This window comes from Oryzias latipes, chromosome 11, assembly GCF_053564925.1.
Source record: "Oryzias latipes strain Hd-rR chromosome 11, Olatipes_Hd-rR_3.1".
NCBI lineage: Eukaryota > Metazoa > Chordata > Actinopteri > Beloniformes > Adrianichthyidae > Oryzias > Oryzias latipes.
In genome coordinates, this window is record NC_136247.1 from 23,374,831 (window position 1) to 23,396,445 (window position 21,615).

Here is a 21,615-nt window from a genome sequence, read left to right on the forward strand (position 1 = left end):
ATGGGGGGAAAAACTCATCGGGACGGTTTGCTCAATAATGAATGAAAGCGTCAATAAAGATTAGCCGTCGTTTGTTTTCCTTCAATAGATATTAAATGTAAACACATCATGGAAGTGCCAGACTAGCCCTAAACGCCCAACATCTTCCCAATCTTGTGGGAACAGTTTGACCCTTACTTATTTTGTTTGTTAATCTTTTGTCTGGTTTTTGGTCACTGTAAAGCACTTTGGAAACTGCATGTTTGAAAAAATGTGCTATTTAGATAAAGTGGATTGGATTGAATACTGAATCTTCAAGACTGTATCGTAGGGCTGAGCGATAAATCACGGCCACACCGTGAAGCATCCAAATAGATCTGCAAACATGGATGAGCAAGTTCGTGAGGACGAACTTGACTGACCTACACATAGTCCAAACTTTATGCTCGTTCTTTTGTCTGACCTCCAGAAGAACGATCAGAACTTCCCATAAGAGACGAAGCTGTTCAGCTGCAAAGGCTAATGTCATAATGGGGATGAGAGGCATTCAAAGCGAGATGAAGGAACTCTTGTAGCGCTATAGAGTACGGCATGTGAAAAAATATGATTACAGCAGACGGCTGAATGCATCGCCAGCCACCTAGCAACAACTCTGGTTCTTTCTGTCCTTTTTCCTTTGTCAGACCTACAATAGAGGAAGATGATCCAATCCGGAGGAAATGAAATTCCACATGTGCTGCATAGTGACAGGCCATTCAGAAAGGCACAGCTACATGCACCTTACAAAGGAAGATATCCACAATTCATGGGGTGAAAGAATTTGCCAAACATTTTTTAGGTAGAAATATATTAATTATAAATATTCTATAATAATTGTTGCAGGGTCTCTAAAGATGAGTCTGTCTGAATTTAGCTAAAAACAGTTTATTAGCTACAAATACACTGGTGTTTGACCGCAGCCAGGAAGCCACACAAGCCTGATGTGTATGTAGAATAAGGTAGAGGTATTATTACCTCCTGCATAGGGTTGGGCGATGTCACTTAAATTGGCCGTTGACGATGTTTGCTGTCAACCATCGGGATGGACGATGACATCGTCGGGGGGGGGGGGGGGGGGGGGTATTTTTACATTTTTCGTTCTTATATAACTGCTATTCGTTTTTTTGCTTTTTTTATTTTATTTCCCAATCCGCGATGATCCAGTATAAACTGAGGGAAGTGACTTTAACAAAAAAAAGTAACAAACAAAATAGAAGAGAAGTAGTCCGCTCCCGCACTTCGGGAGTGCGGACTTACAGCTTTGTGTTTGATTGGAGGGGGGGAGGGGGGGGGGGGGGGGCGTACATGAGCGGTATGTGTGGGAGATTTAAGACTGCGATCCGTCCCGCAGCTCTAGGGGTACAAGCAACCGAACTCAGAACCGGGTCTAAAAGTGTGTGTCTGAGCGCAGCTCTGATCGTCAGCACACACAGCGGTTTGAGCTTCAAAGCAGAAATGTCGCTCAGTCCTTAAAAAACATTCAAACAATCACGCGGATTTGTGTTTCCAGTCGTGTCCCGACTAAATAAAGGCTGATGTTATTCTTACATGTTTACGTGCAGCCAGCAAGCAGCACCACCCAAAGCTAATGTTGTTAGCCCGTGTTAGCATACTGCTAATCCTGGCTCCGTTCAGAAAAAGCACTGACCACACGGATTAAAATTCAAATGATGAGCGAACAGGTGTTTCATAATAACCGTAACATTATTAAAAGCACGTTTAGAATATCATCTCGTATTTTACCGAGCTGACATGTCAATGTATATAGCCGCTCGGCGCTGTTTAACAATGTTTTGTATTGAATTGTTACATACAATAAAGTTTGAAGAAAAAAGCCGCTCGGCGGAGTTTATATCCTTCCGTTTTTCAAACCCTACTGCGCATGTGCGAATGATTTATTCCGACGGAAAGTGTGACCTTAGTGAACGTTTTTATATTCTAAAAACATTTTTCTGGGCCCATGTACACGGTTGGATTCTAATCCGACCATTGATCCCATCAAGATATTTTGTACATGTAACCGCGGCTTATGGTGTCGACGCGCAACGTGGCGGAGGCGTGGCATCACGATGGTGGTCTCTCCATCGGGATGTCAGTCACCCATCACGATGGACGATGATATCGTCCATCGGCACAACCCTACTCCTGCAGCAAATGTTCTCATATATTAGTCCTGCAATGTGTGCTCATTAAATTAGCTTGTTTGTATTTTAACTTTATTGGTTACAGAAAAAAAACTGTTTGCTTTGCAAAATTGTAAAAGGGTCCAGGTTGTTTGCATTTGTCCTACATGTGTTAAATAACCCTAGAGGGAGAGGGGAAGCTTCTCTCTCTTCCTCATAGTCTATAGGGATCAGCACCTACATGGGCTTGATGAAATGACACAAACTCTGAAGAGAGTAGGACAATTTCTTTCTGTTTCTAAAAAGTAAATAAGACATAAAAATCAGCCTCATTCAAGATGGCTGTCTGGATCAGGCGTTCCAACACTGTCGAGAAGAATAAGCTTTCCGGGCTTATTAGTTCCCCCCTTTGCAGCAACAGGAACATGGGTACCCTGCAGGATACACAAATAGACCCAAGTGCTAATAAAACTAATTTACTACCAGCCTGCCCTTAGGAAGAAACAAATCAAACAGCAACAGAGTTTGGGTTGGTAGGACAGGAACCATGGTGGTCCAAGGAGTACTTTCCATTCAGCTGTAGCTTAGTCTATAATATTTTCTACTAGTATCAAGAGATCAACTGTGTGCAGAATCCCAGATGTAATTTTTATCAACTACAGCTCTCCAACTCAATTAAAAAAGGGTCAGAAATGACGTTTCTTTTCTGTAAGCAGCTTGTGAATGTCCTGCTCTGTTCTTCCCACCCGAGGTTTGCACAACCTCCTACAGACTGGTTTTACAATCTCTTCAAGTTTTCTTTCTCTGAATTCTTCCTTTGCGTGACACACAGGTCACATATGTTTGGCATAATTGCTAAAAGTAATTACAGCACTGTCTTCTCCATGCACCACCGACACAGTGTGGCCTGTTGAGTGACATTTTACAGGATCTCATGGAAAACTACTATAGATGCTTGACAGTAACACTTCAGCCCTTCTCAAATCTTCAAGGTCTGTCCACCTGTCCATTTTTCCCAGGTCAACACTCTATCAGCGACATACTTAGCATGTGACCTAAGCTCTGGGTAGGGCTTAGATTCGTTATGTTATAACTGACATGACAAGAGAAAATGGTTTTCTGGTACATGTCATAACACAGTTCAGTCATGGTGTCATAAAAGCAGCGCACTCACTTTCATTTACACAAGCTATTGCACTAAATTCCCAGAATTCCAAGCTCTGAAGCAATTCTGTATGTTTTAACTGCTCTGTTTTTTAAATCTATTTTTAAAGCGTTCCCAGTGGTCGTACATGGATCTATTTGTCTACAAGTGGACGATTCAGAATGGAGCGTAGCAGGGAGCTTGTGCATCTCTGAATGTGGCACTTACATCACTGTTACAAACTTTTTTCCAACTGATTGTTTTTCTTCTGCCCCTGATTCACAACGATTTGAATAAAGAAATACTCAAAAATGCAAATTGAGCTTCATTTTCTTTAAATATTTCCTCCATTGGAAAAATGCCACACAAACACATTAAAAACACAATTTTTACAGTAGGGGTAGCTTAAATAGTTTAATTCATAAATGAAAACATGTTTTATTTGTTAGAGATGTTCTGGATGCTCTATGTATTGTACTTTCACTTTAAAAAAATTAGTCTGCAAGTTTGAGAGTTTGCTGTAAACACAGGAGCAGGATTTATAACGGAAACTCTTGAGTTTTCTTTGCCTGAGTCTGAGTTTTAACCGTGTCTGAAACCTTGCCAACTTTGGGCGGCAGACAGTTACGGTAGAAACTGGTGTTTAGAACCAAAAGTTTTTGAATTAAGATGTTTTAAAACTCACCAATATGGCCAAAATAAAACGTATACAAATATACTGTCCCTGCATACAAGTATTAAGATATCTCTTCTTTATTACCACATTTGCACGCATATCAAAATGTATCCAAGTCATTTTCATAGCAGAAGGAAAAGCATCTCATTTTACAGCATCCTATTGTTTGGATTTTGCTGACATGAAAACCACAGTTCCTGTTGCATTTCTCTGCCCCCTTTAGATCCTTCTCGCCCGTCCTCTTTAAGCAGCCATAACCGACTTTCTCATTTACCATGGTCAGGGATGCAATTTTATTGAAGATGCTCTTGAACCCCTTTTTCCCTAAAATCCTCACAGCATTTTCTTTCTTTTTGTTGCCATGACTGAATCTTCTGACCACCTGCCACAACACAACACTGTGTTGTGGCACAGTGAGCAACACAAGCCAGCAAACCAACACAAACTGTAAAGTGAACCAATAATAGCTGTTCAGGGGAGAATATGGACTGCTAGGTAAACAGGCGGACAGGAGCAGAAGATCCGACGTACCGTCAGCATGTGTTCCCCTTGGCTGTCTTCCTCCATTCGAAACATCAGAAAAAAAAGAAGCGAGGATTTGAAGCCGTTTGTTCTTTCTGGTGGTTATTTTTGTCGTGGGGGGGCGTCTGTGAGCTGAGCGCAAACGGCAACGGTGTCAGGCGTGCATGTTGCCTCTTCCTGCGTTCGTTGCCTTATACAAAAGGAGGATGAGGGAGAGCGAGGGAGCTGCTTCAGAACACAGTGCTCGCTCTGCCGTACCCCGACAGCCCGCTCTTTGCGAAGCGGCCAATCCCAACGTGCGACCATGAATATTTCATAGGCGAGAGCCTGACAACACACACGTGCACTGAACCACACAGGGGACACACTTGCGCAGTTGGAGGACACGCAGATCCTTGGCCACTGAGGTATTCAGGTCAAAAATGAAGTGCAATTCCCCCCCCACAACACAAGAAGTAAATAGAAACAGGGACATGTGCACTCAGTATTCCAGACTGCATTGGGTAAAATTCCAGATGCATCTGTGCTTTTTTGACTTTGACATTCACAATCCTGATGAAAGCTTCAAGGTTGTCTCTGTCAACAGGCTGCAATACCGGCTGCTTCCCACAACACGAGCCATCGCAGAAGAACATCCTTCTGAAACATGAGCAGTTATTAAACAGACCTTTATTTTAATTCAAGCAAACCCTGTTTACCCTTGCCTGATTCCAAATGCCCTCTGGGCAACAAAATGGACAGACGGCAAATCCAAATGAGACTGAGATCAACATAGCCAAACATCTCTTAACGTTTATGTAAAATGGATTCAAAGGTTGCATGAATTCCGCAGAAATGGTGACATCTAAAGGCTGATGAGGACCCACTAGAAGACACCCAGGTTTTGGGTGTTCATATACTGTATGTGTCTGATCAATGAAGAATTAAGATAAAAAAAAAGTCTCATCACATTTCCATAAAGATTTCAATACATCTAAGTCCGTTCAGCTGGTATGACCTAAATGTTCTAAATATTTATGAAAGGTATTAATAAAAATTATATTCTGTCAAATAAATCTCTGATACATTCATTTGATCTATTAACTACTAATATAAATGTTTCCCGACTTAGTAAAACAAAACTTGACTGATAAATTTAGCGGGTTAACTTAACCAGAGGGCAATAATATAGCTGTAAAGGAAGACATTAGCTTTTACTTTCGGGGACCAAATAGAAAATAATTTCAAATACTTTTTCTACTGATGATATAAGAAGGCTAAAAACTCTGCTAAAGACATGGAGTTTTATTTTTCAATGAAAGTAAACACAAAGCAACCATAGGACATTTCATAAAGACCTTCTCAAAGACCATCTCCATGACGACACAAGATTTGAGACAACAAGCTTTAAATCCACCACAGGAGAGCCAAACTATTGCATATATCATACAGACTTGAGCTGCACATTGGAACAAAAATGCTTTTCTTTTTACTACTTTTATTACTATGGCTGACACGAAGGGAGCCAGTTTAGCTCGTGCTGGTTTGCGGCGCCTTCCGTCCGTGAAACCCGGGTTCGACTCCGGGCTGCTCCCTGTTCCCTTCTCTACCTCTGCCGGTTCCAAGCCCGGTTTGAGAAGGTTGCGTCAGGAAGGGCATCCGGCGTAAAACATTGCCAAATTTACCATGCGACTCGTTCGCTGTGGCGACCCCTGATGGGAGAAGCCGAAAGTGGAAGAAGATTACTATGGCTGACACTGAACCATCAATGTTCCATTTGTGGTAAAAAGGAAGCCTTGAAAGCCCCGAACCACCATCTGAATCACCAGCCCACTCACACGGTTGGGGGTTAAAGGATCATTTGGTAGAACTGCTGGCTAAAGAGAAACAAACACACATCATTGGGATAGTGAAACTAAAGCAGAAAACAATGGAATTGCTAGTTAACGACGAGTTAATGACATAACTATGGACATCGGTCTATTAGACCCACCTTCTCTCTTTTTGCCAAAGTTTAACAAAGACACTTGTCAGTATGGAGCTGCTTGATTTAGGAACAGCCAGAATGCTTCAGACTGGACTCAAAAATGGAACCCAGAGCATTCGGTTCTGAGCTCTGACTGCAATCGGCCTGTCATGCTGCCTGAGGGCGGACAGGATTAGTCCAACCTTTATATGCAACTGCCCCGATGAGAAGATGCTGGAAATACTGGGGGCGGGTTGGTGCTTTTGGTGTGGGTGTGGGGGGGCTTCTTGGTTACACTCATTGACTGTATATGAGAAGTACTTGCTGGCTCCAAGAAGCCAAAATCCCATAGACATCTATAGAAAGATAAACAGCTATTGGTCAGAAGAACCATTCTGGATCTGACACTTTTTTTAAACATTTTCTTGATAATCCTATTTTTTTCCATATTTTTTTGTAGTTCCAGTTATAAACTGATCAATCAGATGCCTTAATAAAAGTGTGTTGAGCCTGCTGGCCCCCACGGCCAACGTTTAAAACGTTTGACAGGTTTTGTGTAGCCCACTTTTATGTGGTAGGGGTGTGGCCTTCCAACTTTTGTTTGGAAAGAGTGGTTGCCATTAAAATGTTGACTCAGACCAATAATTGCTTACAGATGACGTCTGGCTTCAACATGGCGGCGCCCGTATCGTGAGACAAAAGGCAACTTTGAATTTACGTCATTGGTTAAATCCAGAAGAAAGCAATTTTCTACAGATGACGGCTAGTCCAGTTCTCAGATACAGTCAATTGTTGTACTTCAGGAAGAGTCAAAAGGACATGAGCTTCAGCTCATATTTAACGAGTCTCTACTAGAAAAATCATGAGTTGCTGGTCACTGTTTTAAACAACTTGAATTGTGTTAAATGCTAAGCTAACCAAACACTGCACTACATTTTTGAGGTATTTTTTTTACAATTGTATTTTTTATTTTAGCCAGATGTCTGTGACCTAATTCTTTGTCTCACTGCGTCCGATGAACGACTTTTTATTAAACTGCTTACAAAACAATTTGCATTGGGCTAAACACAGACTAAACACTTATGCATGTCCCTTTAAAACATGCTCATGTGAAAAATCCTCCAGTCTTAGTCCGTGCCAACGGTGCATCTCCAAAAGGGCTGAAAAGCAATGAACCATCCATGCAAAACTAAGTCCTTCTAATTACATGTTGATTTTCAATCACTTTCTTTTTATTACAGTACTTTTGAGGATTACCTATACTATGCACAAAGAGGCTCTATTTAGTTGGCATTAATTAGCCGCGTGGAACTTGGTCCTAACATACTACTTAAAGGCTGTAGTTAAGAGCTAAGCGTATTGTCGGAGCTCTCTACAAGCACTTATTACCACTTTTAGTGCCAAGTAAATTAAAATATGGAACTGAAGTAGTTTCAAAGTCCAAAACTAACAGAAAATTCTGTAATGAAGGCGTTCATTTAGAAGCAAAGCCAACATTTTAGTGGACATTACTAGTGACACGCAACACCAACATGTACACAACTTTAGATCAACCAGTTAATAATGGATTTTAGCACATTTATCACATTTAAGAAACGACTGTGATGGTAAGAAGAACATCCGGCCTCAAAAAGACTTTCTTCTGTCTTTTTGCTGCTCCCCTTAGGGGCGCCACAGCAAATTATCCCTTCCATCTAACCCTCTCCTCTATCCACATGTGCTTTTTCCCTACATCCATCAACCTCCTGTTTGCTCCTCCCTTTGGTAGCTCCAACCTCAGCATCCTTTTACCATCATCATCACTGTTCCTCCTCTCAGCGTGTCTACCATGAGCTGTTCATCTGATGGATTCATTTCTGATCTGTCCATCAAACACTCCTTCCAGCATCTTCAGCTCTGCTATCTCTTGTCATGTAAATAAACACCAGAAAATTCTAAGAAATGGTTCATTTTACTTGTCATTTGGATTTGTTTGGATATTTTAAGGAATTTGTATGCCACATCTTAACGGTGATGGCTTTTGTTTGGGTGAAAAAGTTCCTAAAGAAGTTGTCCATTTAAAAAACTTGGTTTAGTCTGCATGATGTCTAGATAAGAGCTCTAATATTGTGTTAAAAAGTTATTACAGTATAACTAAATGTGGATTGCACAAGCATGGCATGTAGAACTGAAAAGGAACATCCACCTAATTTATGGATGTTGTTTAAGATCATAAATAATGTGGCTCCTCCACCACTCAAAAGCGTTGCCATGTTGACATCAGAACAAATGAGCAGAACACCACGGTCCCCATCTAAAGGCCTGTGTAGTATTACTAAGAAAAGACAGCTTTACACACATAAAATCTTGTTTCCTGTCAAATAGGTGGATAAGCTGAAAGAACAATAGAATTTAGCACTAAAACCTGTGTGATAGGAGAGTTCCATCATGATCAGAGAACATAAAAGTGTTGAAGAAAGAAATAGACAAATATTTATACAATAACGGACACCTTGAATGCAAAATCAAAATAAATGTATGTTTATTTTGAACCTTTCAAACAAATAGAAGTTTATAATTATTTATAACTATGTAACAAGTACAGATTGGCATTCTGTATGCACATAAATCCACTTTCATGTCAAACCCAACACCTCACTATGCAGCTGCTTCGGCTGAAAATAACCGGTTTAGACCCGAAACTGGGTTCTGGTTCCTACAAAGTCACATCTAATGAAACAAAAACTACACCATATAATTATAGTGAGTTATATAGTGATATATAGTGAGTTCTGTTTTTATAAGGAAGTTTGTGGCCCAGCGTGCAGCCGTAAAGGCAGCGCAGTCAAGCACCTTCAACTATTTATAGGATGTTCAAAGCCGCGCGCGTCACTTCATGCCGGCCTGATTTACGGCAAATGTTTCCTCAAACTGCAGAAGTTTGCTAACTAAAAATTTTGGGCTCGCGCGCGCGGCTAACGCTTTCCCTTTTATGGGTGTATTTTGGAACCCGCGTGTCGTTTTACCGAAACAGAACAGTGGACAGTAACGTGGGACCGCGCCACGTGTCCGGGGCAAAGAAAGCCGGCTAACAAAGGCGGTCCCCGGCGGACGATGCCGCACCGGCTCCGACTCCCCAGCATCCCCCGCACTTCTGCCGCAGAGCTAACGATCACAACTCCGGACACAGAGATGTTCCCTCACTCAGGTTCCCCACAGGAACCGGTCGTTCTCCGAGTACTCACGGCTCTCAGAAGGGGTCTCATTTGCTCAAAGGGTTCGTCCATGTCAGCATTCCGGCCCCAAAACCACCGGATGCGCTCATAAACGGCTGATGTGCCGGACAGGCTGGGCTGGGCCGCCTGACGCTCCAGGGAGACTGGCTCCCCCCACCCCAACGACAGAAGAAGGACACGCCCCCGCGGTGGCAGACAGCCAATCACATTTGAAAGCATGACATCGTGATCCAGTGAAATTAAATAATGTAGATAGGGGCGGGGCTTAATCTTCAGTTGCTTCGAGGGGCTCCAAAACGGGTTTATGAGTGTGTGATAAGAGGTACTGTACTGAAAACTGAAAAACTATTGATGTACAATATGTACAATAATAACAACACTAGACTTTTTAATGAGTTAAATGAAGCCTCATTTTTGTTATCCCAAATGCAAAGGTTGTTTTTTATTTGTTATTATTTGCTCTGTACCGCCGTCCTGAAGGTAAAGGGTGTCCTGTATGTGATGTGTCCCTGAGGATGTGTTGGTCCCTTTTAAAACACTGGGAGTTCAAGTAGAGTGGATATATGTATCAAATATTCCAATCTTATCAATGATTTTTTATTTTTGCGTTTACTTGTCTTAGTGTTCAGACAGACTCATTTGCGTTATCTCTCATCCATATTTGTATAAGTATAGCCTATCATTACAATCCTCTAATTACATTTTGTCAAATGTCTTAAACACTTACAGTTGATCTGTTTCTGGATCTGTACCTGTGTCTAATATTGCCTACATCGGTTACCACGTTCCAATTTTCTTTGTAAATGAGGGGTGTTCTCTGGCTGGGCTGGGGCTTGCGCTTCCCGTGGCCCCCTTAACGTTCTGACACTGGGGACCCTGGTGGGATCCCGTTGGCCCTGGTGGTCTGGGTGGCTGACATTGGGTTGTGCGTGTTCCTTTGATCTGCTATCCCAGTCAAGCACAGGTGTCAATAGTATGCATGAGAGAATAATATATGCTTCACATGTGTTTGTTTGTATGCATAAGTATGTGCGTGGTAACATGTATGCGTGTGAAGGTTTTTTCTGAGCCAACAGGTATCTCCATAACATTTGAGTGTGTCTGTGGACAGGCTCCGCCCCTTTGACCAACATCTACACTTGACAGTAAGTATGATAAACCTCCAGCAACTTGTTGTTTTGTGGTTCTATCCCCTGCATCTTATTTATCCTCCAACATCCTTAAACCCACTTTTCTCCCACTCTTGTCTTGTCTCTTTTTCTTTTCCGTCCGGTCCAATAAAAAAAAAGTGGAAAGCAATCATAATTGATATAAATAAAGTTTAGCCTCAAATTCAAAAGGGGTTTATTCAAATTTACACCAAGTGTGTCAGAAAATCCAGAACCCCCTGTTGTAAAAGTAAAATCTGTCCAACACACGAGACCTCGTCTGTTTGCTCAACTGCTGGACAAGAAAAGTAAAAAAAAAAGAAAAAGGAAATCCATTTTGATTGGCCTTGAACGGCATCCTCCTGTTAACCCTAGGATGAGCGGCAAGAGCTACATTCACAGCTAATAGATTTGTAATGATGCTGATGCACAGTAAGCTGGTCATTCATCAAAATGAGTCAGCCACAATAAATGTTTGATATCTTTGGAGCAATGTTGTACTTTCTTGTAAAAAGATAAAGATAGTAATTGTCTGAAATTAAAGATATCTGTGCACCTTCCAGGATATACATAAGCATTGCCTCTATTCAATTCTGTAAATTGTTTCTACAAACGTGTCTTTTAGGTCATTATTGGAAAACCCATAGACTGGAGATGAAGTTTCTTTTTGTTTTTACGCTAAGACGCCAATTCCGCTCCAGAATTCTTGATAGTTTTAAAACTTAATTGCACAGATTTTTTAGGAATAGTTTATCTGGACCCCAAACTGCAGGAGACCAGACCTAATGACAAGAACCTGATCCCTTCCCGCCATATGTGGCTTATTTGCAACGTACCATTTAATCCAGGACTCCACTCAATCTAGCATCCACTTGAACAAACTGAACTCAAGCATGAAAAATGAAAATCTGTAAAAACTGTGACCCAACTGGAAGACAAAAAGGTGAAAACAGACCTGACACTGATGAGCCAGACCTGAAAACTATTTATCAAAAAGAAAAATAGTGAAAGTGAAACATAAGTGAAAGCAAACAAATGGGCACACACTAAACTCAACTTTAATTATTCCTTCCTTTTTTTCTTCCTGTCATCAATTTTCCTCTTTTGGCCACTAACAGTGTGCATGTGTTGCCATGGAAACACCACACTGCGGCAAAAACAATGTTAGATAATTAAAAAAAACACACACAAAAGGCAATACTTCTTTATATGAGTCTTGGATTTAACTTTAAAAATTACTGTTCAGTCTTCAGTTCCAAAACTGCACAAGAATTGTGTAGTAAGTTAACTCTACCAGTAGATGGCAATGCTGTACTGAGCTATTTTGTAATGGTCAGAAAAGGCAAATTCTTTTTGAAATTGAATGAATAAAATGTTTTAAAATAATTTATAATAATACATTGTTTAAACAGTGAATTATGTTATGGTATAAAAACAATCAAAGTGCAATAAGCATAAATAAAAACCCATTTATAATAATTTATTGACCTTTTATAACTTTCTGAACACATTTAAAGATACCTTTTGACAAACAAAGCCAGTAAAAAAATACAATTAATTATTTATTCTTTTTTTAAAGCGGTGATTGATAACCATGTCATCAGTACAGCAGTAATACTATGCAAAGTTCCTTCAGAGCTGCCTGGCATCTTCTTTTAAATAGAGCCTGTTCAGCACCCGCCCATCAACATCCGACACGATCACGCGGCAGCTCCGAAATAGAACTGCGAGGTGGGAGCTCAAACTATCACCTCTTAATTGTGCCCCGAGTCTTAAAGAGGCTGAGGGGCCTATTAGTGCACATAGACGTGTGCTGTGTTCTTCTCCTGAAACATGCATCGGTGCAATGCAGCTGGGAGATGAGTCAGAGTGAGTGGAGGAAGAAGAGGCAGCACTCTGGCATCCACCTGTGCTGAGACCATCAGCAAGGATGGAGTTGATAAAGTCTGGTATGTAATGCAATAGAAAGTTTCCATCTTTGGAACAGAATCAGAAAGTCTTGTGTTAAATCCCAATTCAGACAGTTGGATCTCAGGTTTTTTTTTTAAATTAGACACAGGCTTCTGTAAAGTTTTCTCTCAGGAATTAAAATAACCATTCTATTTGTCTGAGTGCTGGGGACCTCAGAGGGGGCCAGGGGAGAGTAGAAAATTCTTAAATCTGTACAAATACTTGCCCAAAGTGCCATTGCATTGATTTTGACCACAGAGCTTTTCCGCCTCGGTGCCTCAGTGCGCCCTGCCCCTCACGCTGCTTTCAAGATGAAGATCTTGTGAGGCATCCTCCCCCTGCATCCTCGGGGACGCAAGTGGAAAGAGGGGAGGGAGTGGAGTCCTACGGCTAACGTGGTGCACCTCAATCAAAACAAGGACCGGTGGTTGGTGGGAGGGGTGCATCTTGGGGACGGCAAATGGTGGCGCTGAAGACCCGGGGAGCGGTATGACCTGTTGAGGTGCGTTCCACTGCCCTCCAGAGGGAAGGCAGAGGTTTTGAAATCAATGTACTGTTAAGTGCAGCTTAGCCGTGGGAGACGCTCCACCATTATCCACGCGCCAGTGGACCGTGGCCCCGCTTGCTTGATGCACATGCCGTCTGAGGGCACTGACACCAGGCTCTTCGGCACCTTGGTTTCTCTTCACCTCCGTGGACTGTGCCAACACTCAACACTCTAGATCAAACTGTTGTGGCAATGATAACTTGAGGTCTCACTGTACCAGAAATGTAAGTCATACAGCGACTCTGAGATCCACCCAACAGTAATGACAATTAAAAAAACGAAACAGAAGCCATTAAATGGCAAAAAGTCTAAAAAACTGAGATTTTATTCAACAGCGTCATTCAGATGTTTGTCTTTGGGCTTAACCTTAGCTTTGATTCTAATGACTGGATCTGATTTCTAATGACAACTTCAAAATAACAAAATCTTTTGCAAAATCAAAGTGATTAACAAGATCATAAAAGGCGGAGATCAGGGGCACCACAGTGACTTCATGCGACTTCAAGTGTCCCCGAGGAACAATTCCACGTAATTCTAACTGGCTCGATGACCATGGAATAGGTGACATTTATCAACACACGAAAAGAGAAAATATGGCGTGAAGAAGAAGAATAATTGGTGCACTTTGAGTGGAGCCGACTTTTAAAAAGATCCTGACCCAGACACGTGTTTGCCCGCGGCCGCGTTTAGTCAGTGAGAGCAGTAATAGTGTGTGACTGAAGGTGAGGAAACGGCCTCGGGGCACCATGTGTGTTTGGATGTCAGCACTTTCAGAGCAAATTTCTCCAAAGCCTCCTTGGCCCGCCTTACACGGATTCCCAAAATGGTAACCAAAGGACGGCCTGAGGGAAGGACAAAGGCATGCGGCCATTCATCCGCACACACGAAACAAGCAGAGAGGTTTCACAAAGGCCTGGTTTTATTTTGAAAGCTCCTCCCAGACCTCCAACAAAACAAAGTCAATTACAGGACTGCAGTGAACAATGTTGACATCCTCCCAGTGTGCAAATCTCCTTCAGGTAAACATGGGATGTGCTACTTGCACGCATGCAGCCAATGTGTCTATTGATTGTTGTACCTTTTGCTTGAATGGTTACAAATTTTAGAGATGAACTCTAAACCTTTGCAGACTTTTACCACAAAAGGAGCATCAGAAGATTTACTGAATTAAAACAATAAGAGTGAAAACACAGCAGCTTTTTTTTCTGTGCTACTTTGCCGGGGCGGGTGCAGATCCTTAAAAAAATCTCACAGACCCACTCCGATCAAAAGATTGGTGAATATAAACCACAATGCATTGCGTCGGAATTATTTTTTAACCAAAAAAAATCATTTACATGTAGTTTTTTTTGATAAAGCTTCAACGTTTTTATCTTCAGAAGACAGTGGACTCATAAATAAACGCAAAATGCTCATATTAATTAGAATTTAACTTCGTGAAATCGATGACATCATATCCGTTGTTCAAAAAAAAAAAATTTGTGAGCATGGTGTCCGAATTGCTTTAACTTAAATTCAATAAAAGTAAATTCTGGTGAACGGGTCTTAATTTTAATGGCTTCCTGTCACCTCAAAAACAAGCAAACAAAATCTTTCTAGGCTGGGCTGTCATAAGATCGTGAACTAAATCAATTAACTTGAGCTAGCCAATGAGCCCGTGCTCGCCAGAGCAGGAATAGGTGAAAGTGTGAATTTATGTTGAACTGGCTTAGAAACAGGGATTATTCGTGGTGGTTAAAATCAGTGAGTAGAAATCCTAATGAAGCCAACTGCACGACCTCTTGAAAAGGTCCTAAAAATCCTTAACTTCCACAAATCTGTAGACACGCTGTTTGTGGACATGGCTTCTATTTCAGAGATGAATTTCAGGTTTTCCATAAGAACATATACAGCAGCACATCCTGAGCATCAACAGGAACATCAGACTCTATTTAAAGAGCCTCACACGCGGTGTTGGAGCCTCACACATGGCAGCCGCTGCACCTTCAGCCATTATTGTCCAATAGAATCCTGACAGCTGTTCTCCAAATCACAACAAATTATCAACGGAGGTCAAGACATGACAAAAGAGAAGAAAAACATCATCAGATGCTCTCAAATACTATTTGCTGACAAGCACAAGTGAAAACATTTTTATCCCCCCCCCACCTCCTTACCCATGAGCCTTTTTCTTACAGCTTTCCTGAGAGGCCGGGACAATCAAACACTCTACCTTGTTAGGAGGTGTTAATTGGAGTTAGTCAGGCTCCTCACTTTGTCAAGGAGTCTGACAACAGAATTAATTAGAATTTCAGTATGTAAATCAATTCAAATTGGGTTCCTCGTCGGGGAAGAGACGAGGTATTTTTGTTGGAGAGGAGCAGGTGCCCGCAACGCCGGCCAAGGAGTGTTTGCATGATTGTTGAGAATCTGAATTTCTTGGATTTATTTCATCCTCAATTGTGCATTTTTGGACGAAACACAAACATGCAGTATGGAAAGGAGGCGTCAAAGTAGCATCTTGCTCTTATGGATGCTGCTGCTCTGCTTTCAATTTCCCTATGTTTCCGTGAACCTCACACGGAGAGGCATTAGTTATTTAGAAACGTTTGAAAACTGCACGGAGAACAATGGGACAGCTATGTGCTCACATAATCCCAGTTAAACAGTGAAGGACTTGAAATTCTTAGATTGAGACAGATATTAGAAATAAACCAGTTTAACTGAAAATTATTTCCTCATTCGTTCTCGTTTCGGATGCTCTAAAATCCTTATGGCTTGAATGTGAGTATGGAAAATTGATTTTTGAAGGAAGAAAAATGAGTAAAAATATCATAAAAATGTATGTTGCAAGGTATGTCGAGTTATACTTCCAATATTTATCCATCAATAATAGTTTCTACATAACAGGATCTTTATTCCTATTTTTATTACAAATGTCTATTTTTCATAAAATAAAATTAGAAGTGATGTGAAAAAAGTAGAAATTAGATGCATTAAATAAATCAAGATTTATAGCTCAAACCGAAATATTTTAAATTGATTTTATTTATTCATTGATCTTCTACCGTTTATTCCCTTTCGGGGTCACGGGGCTGCCGGAGCCTATCCCGTCCACTTGTGGGCGAAGGCAGGGGACACCGTGGACAGGTCGCCAGTCTGTCTCAGGGTAGAGTGTCCGCAATCACACACCCATTCACACCTAGAGACAATTTAGATTAACCAATTAACCTATAAAGCATGTTTGTGGACGGTGGGAGGAAGCCGGAGTCCCAGGAGAAAACTCACGCATGCACGGGGAGAAGACGCAAACTCCACACAGAAAGCTCCCCCATCAATGTTCTGGTTCAGGTCCCCCAGCCGGGACTTGAACCGGAGCCTTCTTGCTGTGCGGCAAGAGCGCTAACTACTACGCCACCGTGCAGCCCAGTAAATTGATATCTACTACTTTTTTTTTTCAAAACTCCCATTTCTTGAATGTATTTTGCTTTTCAAAATAAAATACCTTGTTTTTTTTGAAGGACACATATCAAAGAAGTCATTTGACTCTGCTTTAAGAAAAGCAATTTTATTTATCCATTCAATACCACTTCAATGAAGACAATTTGTACAGTACAAGATACATCACGTCCTAAAGTGCACAAATACTGTACAACAAAAATGATATGATTGAATATGCAGTGGGGGGGGGGGGGGGGGGGTCCACGTCAGTTTAAAAAAGTTGCAAAAATAATTGGAGAAAACTCAACATGCTTTTTCAAAATAAAAACCCAACAAAACAACAACCACTATGCATGTTTCTGCTCATTTGAGAGAGGGGGGGGGGGGGGGGGGCTGGCCTGGAAAAATAACCTTGTTCAGCTTGCTTGAGGGTGGGGGGGGGACACTAAGCTTTGGCACCTTTAGAGAAAAGAGAAAACAAAAACAAAACAAAAAAGACATTAACGAGGAATAGCGAACATGGAGTCATAAACAAATATTTAGCTTAAATAAATACAGTCTTAGGGGCTTGTGTAGAATGCATAATAACCCATGCCTTTTGGATTGTCCTTGTTGTATTCCTCTGTGGTCAAGTCCTCACACTTGATGGTGGGGGAGTTTTCTGTACTCGAGCCCCCGGGTGACATCCTGCGTCTCTTGCACACCATGGAGTACACGCCGGAATCGATAGAGTCCAACGATTTCAGTGAGCTGGACGTCTCGATCCAGGTGGAGGTCGGCGGCAGGTTCTCCTCAGGCAGCTTGTCTTTAGTGACCCCCAGCTGGTCCTCTGAAAAGGCTGGAGGGCTTGGGCGGGGGGACCAAGGCAGCCCTGTGGCCATTTTGCGCTGGTAGGAGCTTCTGGTGCCCCAGCCTGCGGCCATGGAGGCAAAGGCAGAGTCTGGGTAGTAGCTGAGAGCGTGAGACGTTTGCAGAGACAGAGGTTTGATGCCGTACGACAGCAGGCTGCTGGTGGAATAGTCATTTTCGTAGGACAGATCAAGCTTGTTGGAGCACGGCTGCTGCACCGGGGGCACGAACCAGCGCTGGGCGGAGGCAGCGGCGCTGGCTTCCTCAGTCTGTGGCGAGAGAAGGCTGTTGGTTTGGGGAACGGCGCGTTCCCCGGTGTAGAATCGGTTCTGAGGCAGGTTGTTGACAAACTGGTCCTGAAAGAAAGGCTGCATGGCGTAGCGAGCTCCAGGGACAATCTGTGTGGAGCGAGGAGAGTCTGTCGGCGACGGAGTCAACCGGTCGCTTTCCGGAGCTGTGTACATCCTGTTGAGCAAATCCAGAAACACACAAGGACACAAGATTTAAAGCGTAAATTCAGATTCAACTGCAACACAACCACGACGCGTGAAGTACAGGAAACGTACGAGTCATAGTTATCCCGGAAACCTTTGGCAAACGGGTTGTGATCGATCTTCAGCTGTGTAATCTGAAAGAAACAAAAACAAACACTGATACATGACGTGAATGCGATCACCAAAGAACTATAACAAATAATCAAAGACTCACATCTGTATTCTGGTAGGCTGTGACGGCTATAAACTGGTTCTCTGGGAAGGTGAAGGTTTGAGTTCTGGCCTCATTGCTCATGTCCTCCACTCCATCTTCTGTCACCTCCACGATGTGCAACCGCGGTTGGTATTTATGAAGCGACTGCAGCACGATCATCTGAAAACGGGAAGTGGTTAATGAGCACTGCACGAGCTCATGCCAACTTTGGCTCCGTTCAAATGTGAAATAAGTTAAAACCAATCCCCCTTTGGGGTCAGAAGACATTATTTCCAAGCAAAATCTGTTGAAGTTTTTGGTAACTCGGTCCAGCAGAGGAGGGAGGAATCAACGTCTTACCTGCGTGTTGTTGTTGTTTGCTCCTTTGTTGTTGGTCAGCTTCAGCTTGCCGAAGGAGATTTCTTGCCTCATCCAGTGAGCACCAGTGTTTGGGGATTCCGGATGAACGTAGACTTTGTTACCTTAAAGTCAAATCCACAATGATATTACAATCAGAAAAAAAATCTTTACAAACTTTGTTTTTAAGCACAAAATAAAATTCTTCTATTTTACTTTGTTTGTTTAGCAATAACTTTGGTTTTTTAATAAATATGTTACATCAAAAATCCCAAATATGTCAAAGGATGTTTAAAAAACATTTACAAACTAATAAAATAAATACATAAGATTAAAACTTAATTTTTAAACATTTTTTTTTAATTATTATAAACATAAATGACACTTGTTTCAATAAAAACTGCTCATTTAATCTGAAGCAATCTATTGGTGAAATTTGTTAATAAAATATAGAATATGTTATTTAAAAATGTTATTTTATATTACAACATTTATTAAAGATTAAAAAATTCATTGATTACACATTTTTATTGAAAACATTTTCTCCTATAAAGAGCTGAGGCCCCCATGGAGAGAAAAAACGTTTAATTCTTTTATTTTTTAGGCCTTCTTTGCCATGAAAAAAAGGCCGTTTTTTCCGGTGAATGACCAACTCACCTTGCATATTGTTGTCCGCCTTCCCGCAGGTGACCCACTTGCCCCCCTGAAAGCGCCAGTGGTTCGGGTCGGCCAGAACAATTTCCACAAAGACATTGTAATGGGCCGTGAGGTTGAGTCCGGTGATGTTGAAGCTGAGAAAAGGAAACATCCGCCTGGAAATAAAAATAAAAAAACGTGAATTTTTGAGCAAAATAACATGAAGGATCACCTTTTTTGACTTTTTGGTCACAAAAAGATCTGCAAAAAAGCAGGAATCACTTTAAATATTTTGGGAAATTTAACTTTAAATTTAACAGCAGGCCTCTGATTAAATTATTCTGGTGTTTTAGCATGTTTTCGGTATTCAAATGTCAGAAGTTTGTGCGTAAAAGACGCGCGCTTTACGCGCGGGTTTGGTGCCCGCTTGAGGCCCTCGCGCCTGCTCACCTGCCCTGTTTGGTGATGATCATCTCCGTCTGGTGTCGATGGAATTTCAGCCACAGAGGCCGGTTACACAGGTAGACCTGCGCCCTCGCCCCGGTGGCAGATCCGGGCAGAGACATGGAGCCGATTCCCGCCCCCGTCCCAGGATAGGAGGGGTACAAGCAGCCCGGACCCTGGCTGAACTGGTACCCGCCGCTGCCGAACTGACTCCTGCCGCTGCACACTGACGGAGAGGAGAAGCCCGCGGGGGGCAGGACGGAGCCGTAATGGAGCGAGGCCGGGTACCTGGAGCTGCCCGACCCGGTGTACACCGACCCGGTCTGTCCGGTGTAGGGGAAGAGGGAGCAGGGGTTGGCCATGTCGGAGCTCGCCTGGGATGACGAGATGAAGTAGCGGTCAGAGCCAAGTTCGTCTATGTTGTACCGTCGGCCGCTCGTCAGCTCGTCCTCACCCAGCCCCGGGGAGCCCTTCCTCCCGTCGGCCTTAAACGCGTCCCCCTCTCCCTCGCCCAGCATCCCGGTCCCCACGCCGCCCAGGAACTTCTTCGGCGCGCTCCTGCTCTCTGACTCCGGCCGCTCCACTTCTTGATAGTCGAGCTGCGATGACGGCCTGGGGCTGTTGTTGCCGCTGTCCGTGGAGGACAGGTTGTAGAAGGTCTTGGGTAAGTTGATGCTGGAGCTTGGAAGGATGTTCTCCAACTGCATGGTCTTCAAATCGGTCAGAACTTCACCGAACCTCGGAGATGCCACCGACTACTCCCCCGGTCTGTGCAGCCCTCCTCCCTGACGACTGATGGGGAGGTGACAGCCTCGCACAAGCGGCGCGTGCTCAGCTCTGACAGTGGGCAGGACATCAGATGCTCGGCGGCTCTTATAAGAGGCAGACACACAAAAACACACACAAAAAGACACACACTTGTTCAGATGGAACAGAGGAGGAGCTTCAGAGAACCACACAGGAGCTCAGAGCCAATAGCCTTCCCCTATCAATTCATCACACCGACCGGTACTTTTATATTTTTATTTACTGCCTATTCTACCACTAAAAGACAAAACATTCATATTTTAGACAACATTTTATTTAAAATATTGGTTTAAAAAACAATTTAAGATTAAAAAATTTAAAAAGCGGATTTTCCCCTTTTTTTTAAATGTATTGCAAATCTCGCAAATCAATCCGGGAGGATGAGTGTGAAATCTGCGAACTGAGTTTCCTTAAATGTGCGGATCGAGTCATAAATGACACAAACCAAAAGTGTATTTCCCTTTTTTGTGGTTTTTGTTTTTATGTTTTTTATTGCTTTCTTTTTTAATACTCACCAGCAGCAGCAGCAGGTTTGATCTTCTCTAACAAACACCGAAAAATCCGCTTGGCATCACTATCATTTCGAAAAAAGGTGGAAAAAAAACGTCACATGTGCAGCTTGTTTCCTACAATTGGACTGTCAATATTCTGGAGTAAAAATAATTAAAAATGAACAGCGACATCTATTAGATTAAAAAAAAAAGTCTGTAATTCAGTTTTTTTGTAAAAACGTTTCAAATATAGGCAATACTCCCCGACTTTTTGAATAAAAACTGCCCAGACTCTCTTTGAGAAAATAAAACTCAATATTTTTAACCGTTTATTCTAAGTAAAATTATAAAATCTTAATGTCATGTAAAATCTATAACATGGACACTAATATCAATATAACGTGAGCCGAATATTTGATTTATTCTATTTATTTCGATATTCTAAATGATTCGATTTTCTAAATAAAACCTGAGTGTTGGAGATGGTAAAAGACAAAGCCTTTTAGACTTGGACCTTATTCAGGCCGCGGATTTATTTTTTTTCCTCATTTTTATGCTTCACGTGAAACCTCGTTTTATGCCACAACACCAAACTCTGTAGTTGAGCCTTGGATGCATTTTAAAAAGAAAAACAAA

The 21,615-nt window shown here is 42.1% G+C and overlaps 2 protein-coding genes across 23 annotated transcripts in view; both read right to left on the minus strand.

Moving 5' to 3' along the window:
* LOC101171423 (sodium bicarbonate cotransporter 3) overlaps positions 1–9,877 on the minus strand; it is a 61,094-nt gene extending 51,217 nt beyond the window's left edge. For 10 of the 19 annotated variants that reach the window (XM_078955416.1, XM_078955409.1, XM_020706986.3 and 7 more), the window contains exon 1: positions 9,653–9,877. In XM_078955416.1, coding sequence (XP_078811542.1) covers positions 9,653–9,862 — 210 coding nt within the window. In that variant the 5' untranslated portion in view covers positions 9,863–9,877. Of the gene's footprint in view, positions 1–4,492; positions 4,767–9,652 lie in introns of those variants that run through there. The other 9 variants (XM_078955417.1, XM_078955410.1, XM_020706987.3 and 6 more) reach the window with 5 other exon arrangements.
* A 6,937-nt stretch (positions 9,878–16,814) lies between these two features.
* On the minus strand, positions 16,815–21,087 carry eomesa (eomesodermin homolog a). 4 transcript variants are annotated; one of them, XM_078955420.1, is made up of 9 exons: positions 21,004–21,065; positions 20,136–20,553; positions 19,688–20,055; positions 19,259–19,413; positions 18,605–18,726; positions 18,266–18,424; positions 18,124–18,185; positions 17,304–18,022; positions 16,815–17,167 (listed from the first exon to the last, which is right to left on the minus strand). In XM_078955420.1, exons 3-9 carry the CDS (start codon positions 20,041–20,043, stop codon positions 17,154–17,156), a joined length of 1,587 nt encoding a protein of 528 aa, XP_078811546.1. In that variant the 5' UTR covers positions 20,044–20,055; positions 20,136–20,553; positions 21,004–21,065; the 3' UTR covers positions 16,815–17,153. The 4 variants fall into 4 exon arrangements, with proteins under 4 accessions (XP_078811546.1, XP_023815941.1, XP_078811545.1 ...); XM_023960173.2 differs by having other exon boundaries at positions 19,688–20,553; positions 21,004–21,062; XM_078955419.1 differs by having other exon boundaries at positions 17,122–18,022.
* Positions 21,088–21,615: the final 528 nt, after the last annotated feature.

Coding starts and splice junctions, on each gene's coding strand:
- eomesa (XM_023960172.2), bottom strand. CDS start 20,388: ATGCAGTTGGAGAACATCCTTCCAAGCTCCAGCATCAACTTACCCAAG. Junction 18,727..19,258: donor GGCGGACAACAATATGCAAG/GTGAGTTGGTCA, acceptor TTTGACTTTAAG/GTAACAAAGTCTACGTTCAT. Junction 18,023..18,123: donor TTCCGGGATAACTATGACTC/GTACGTTTCCTG, acceptor TTTGCTCAACAG/GATGTACACAGCTCCGGAAA.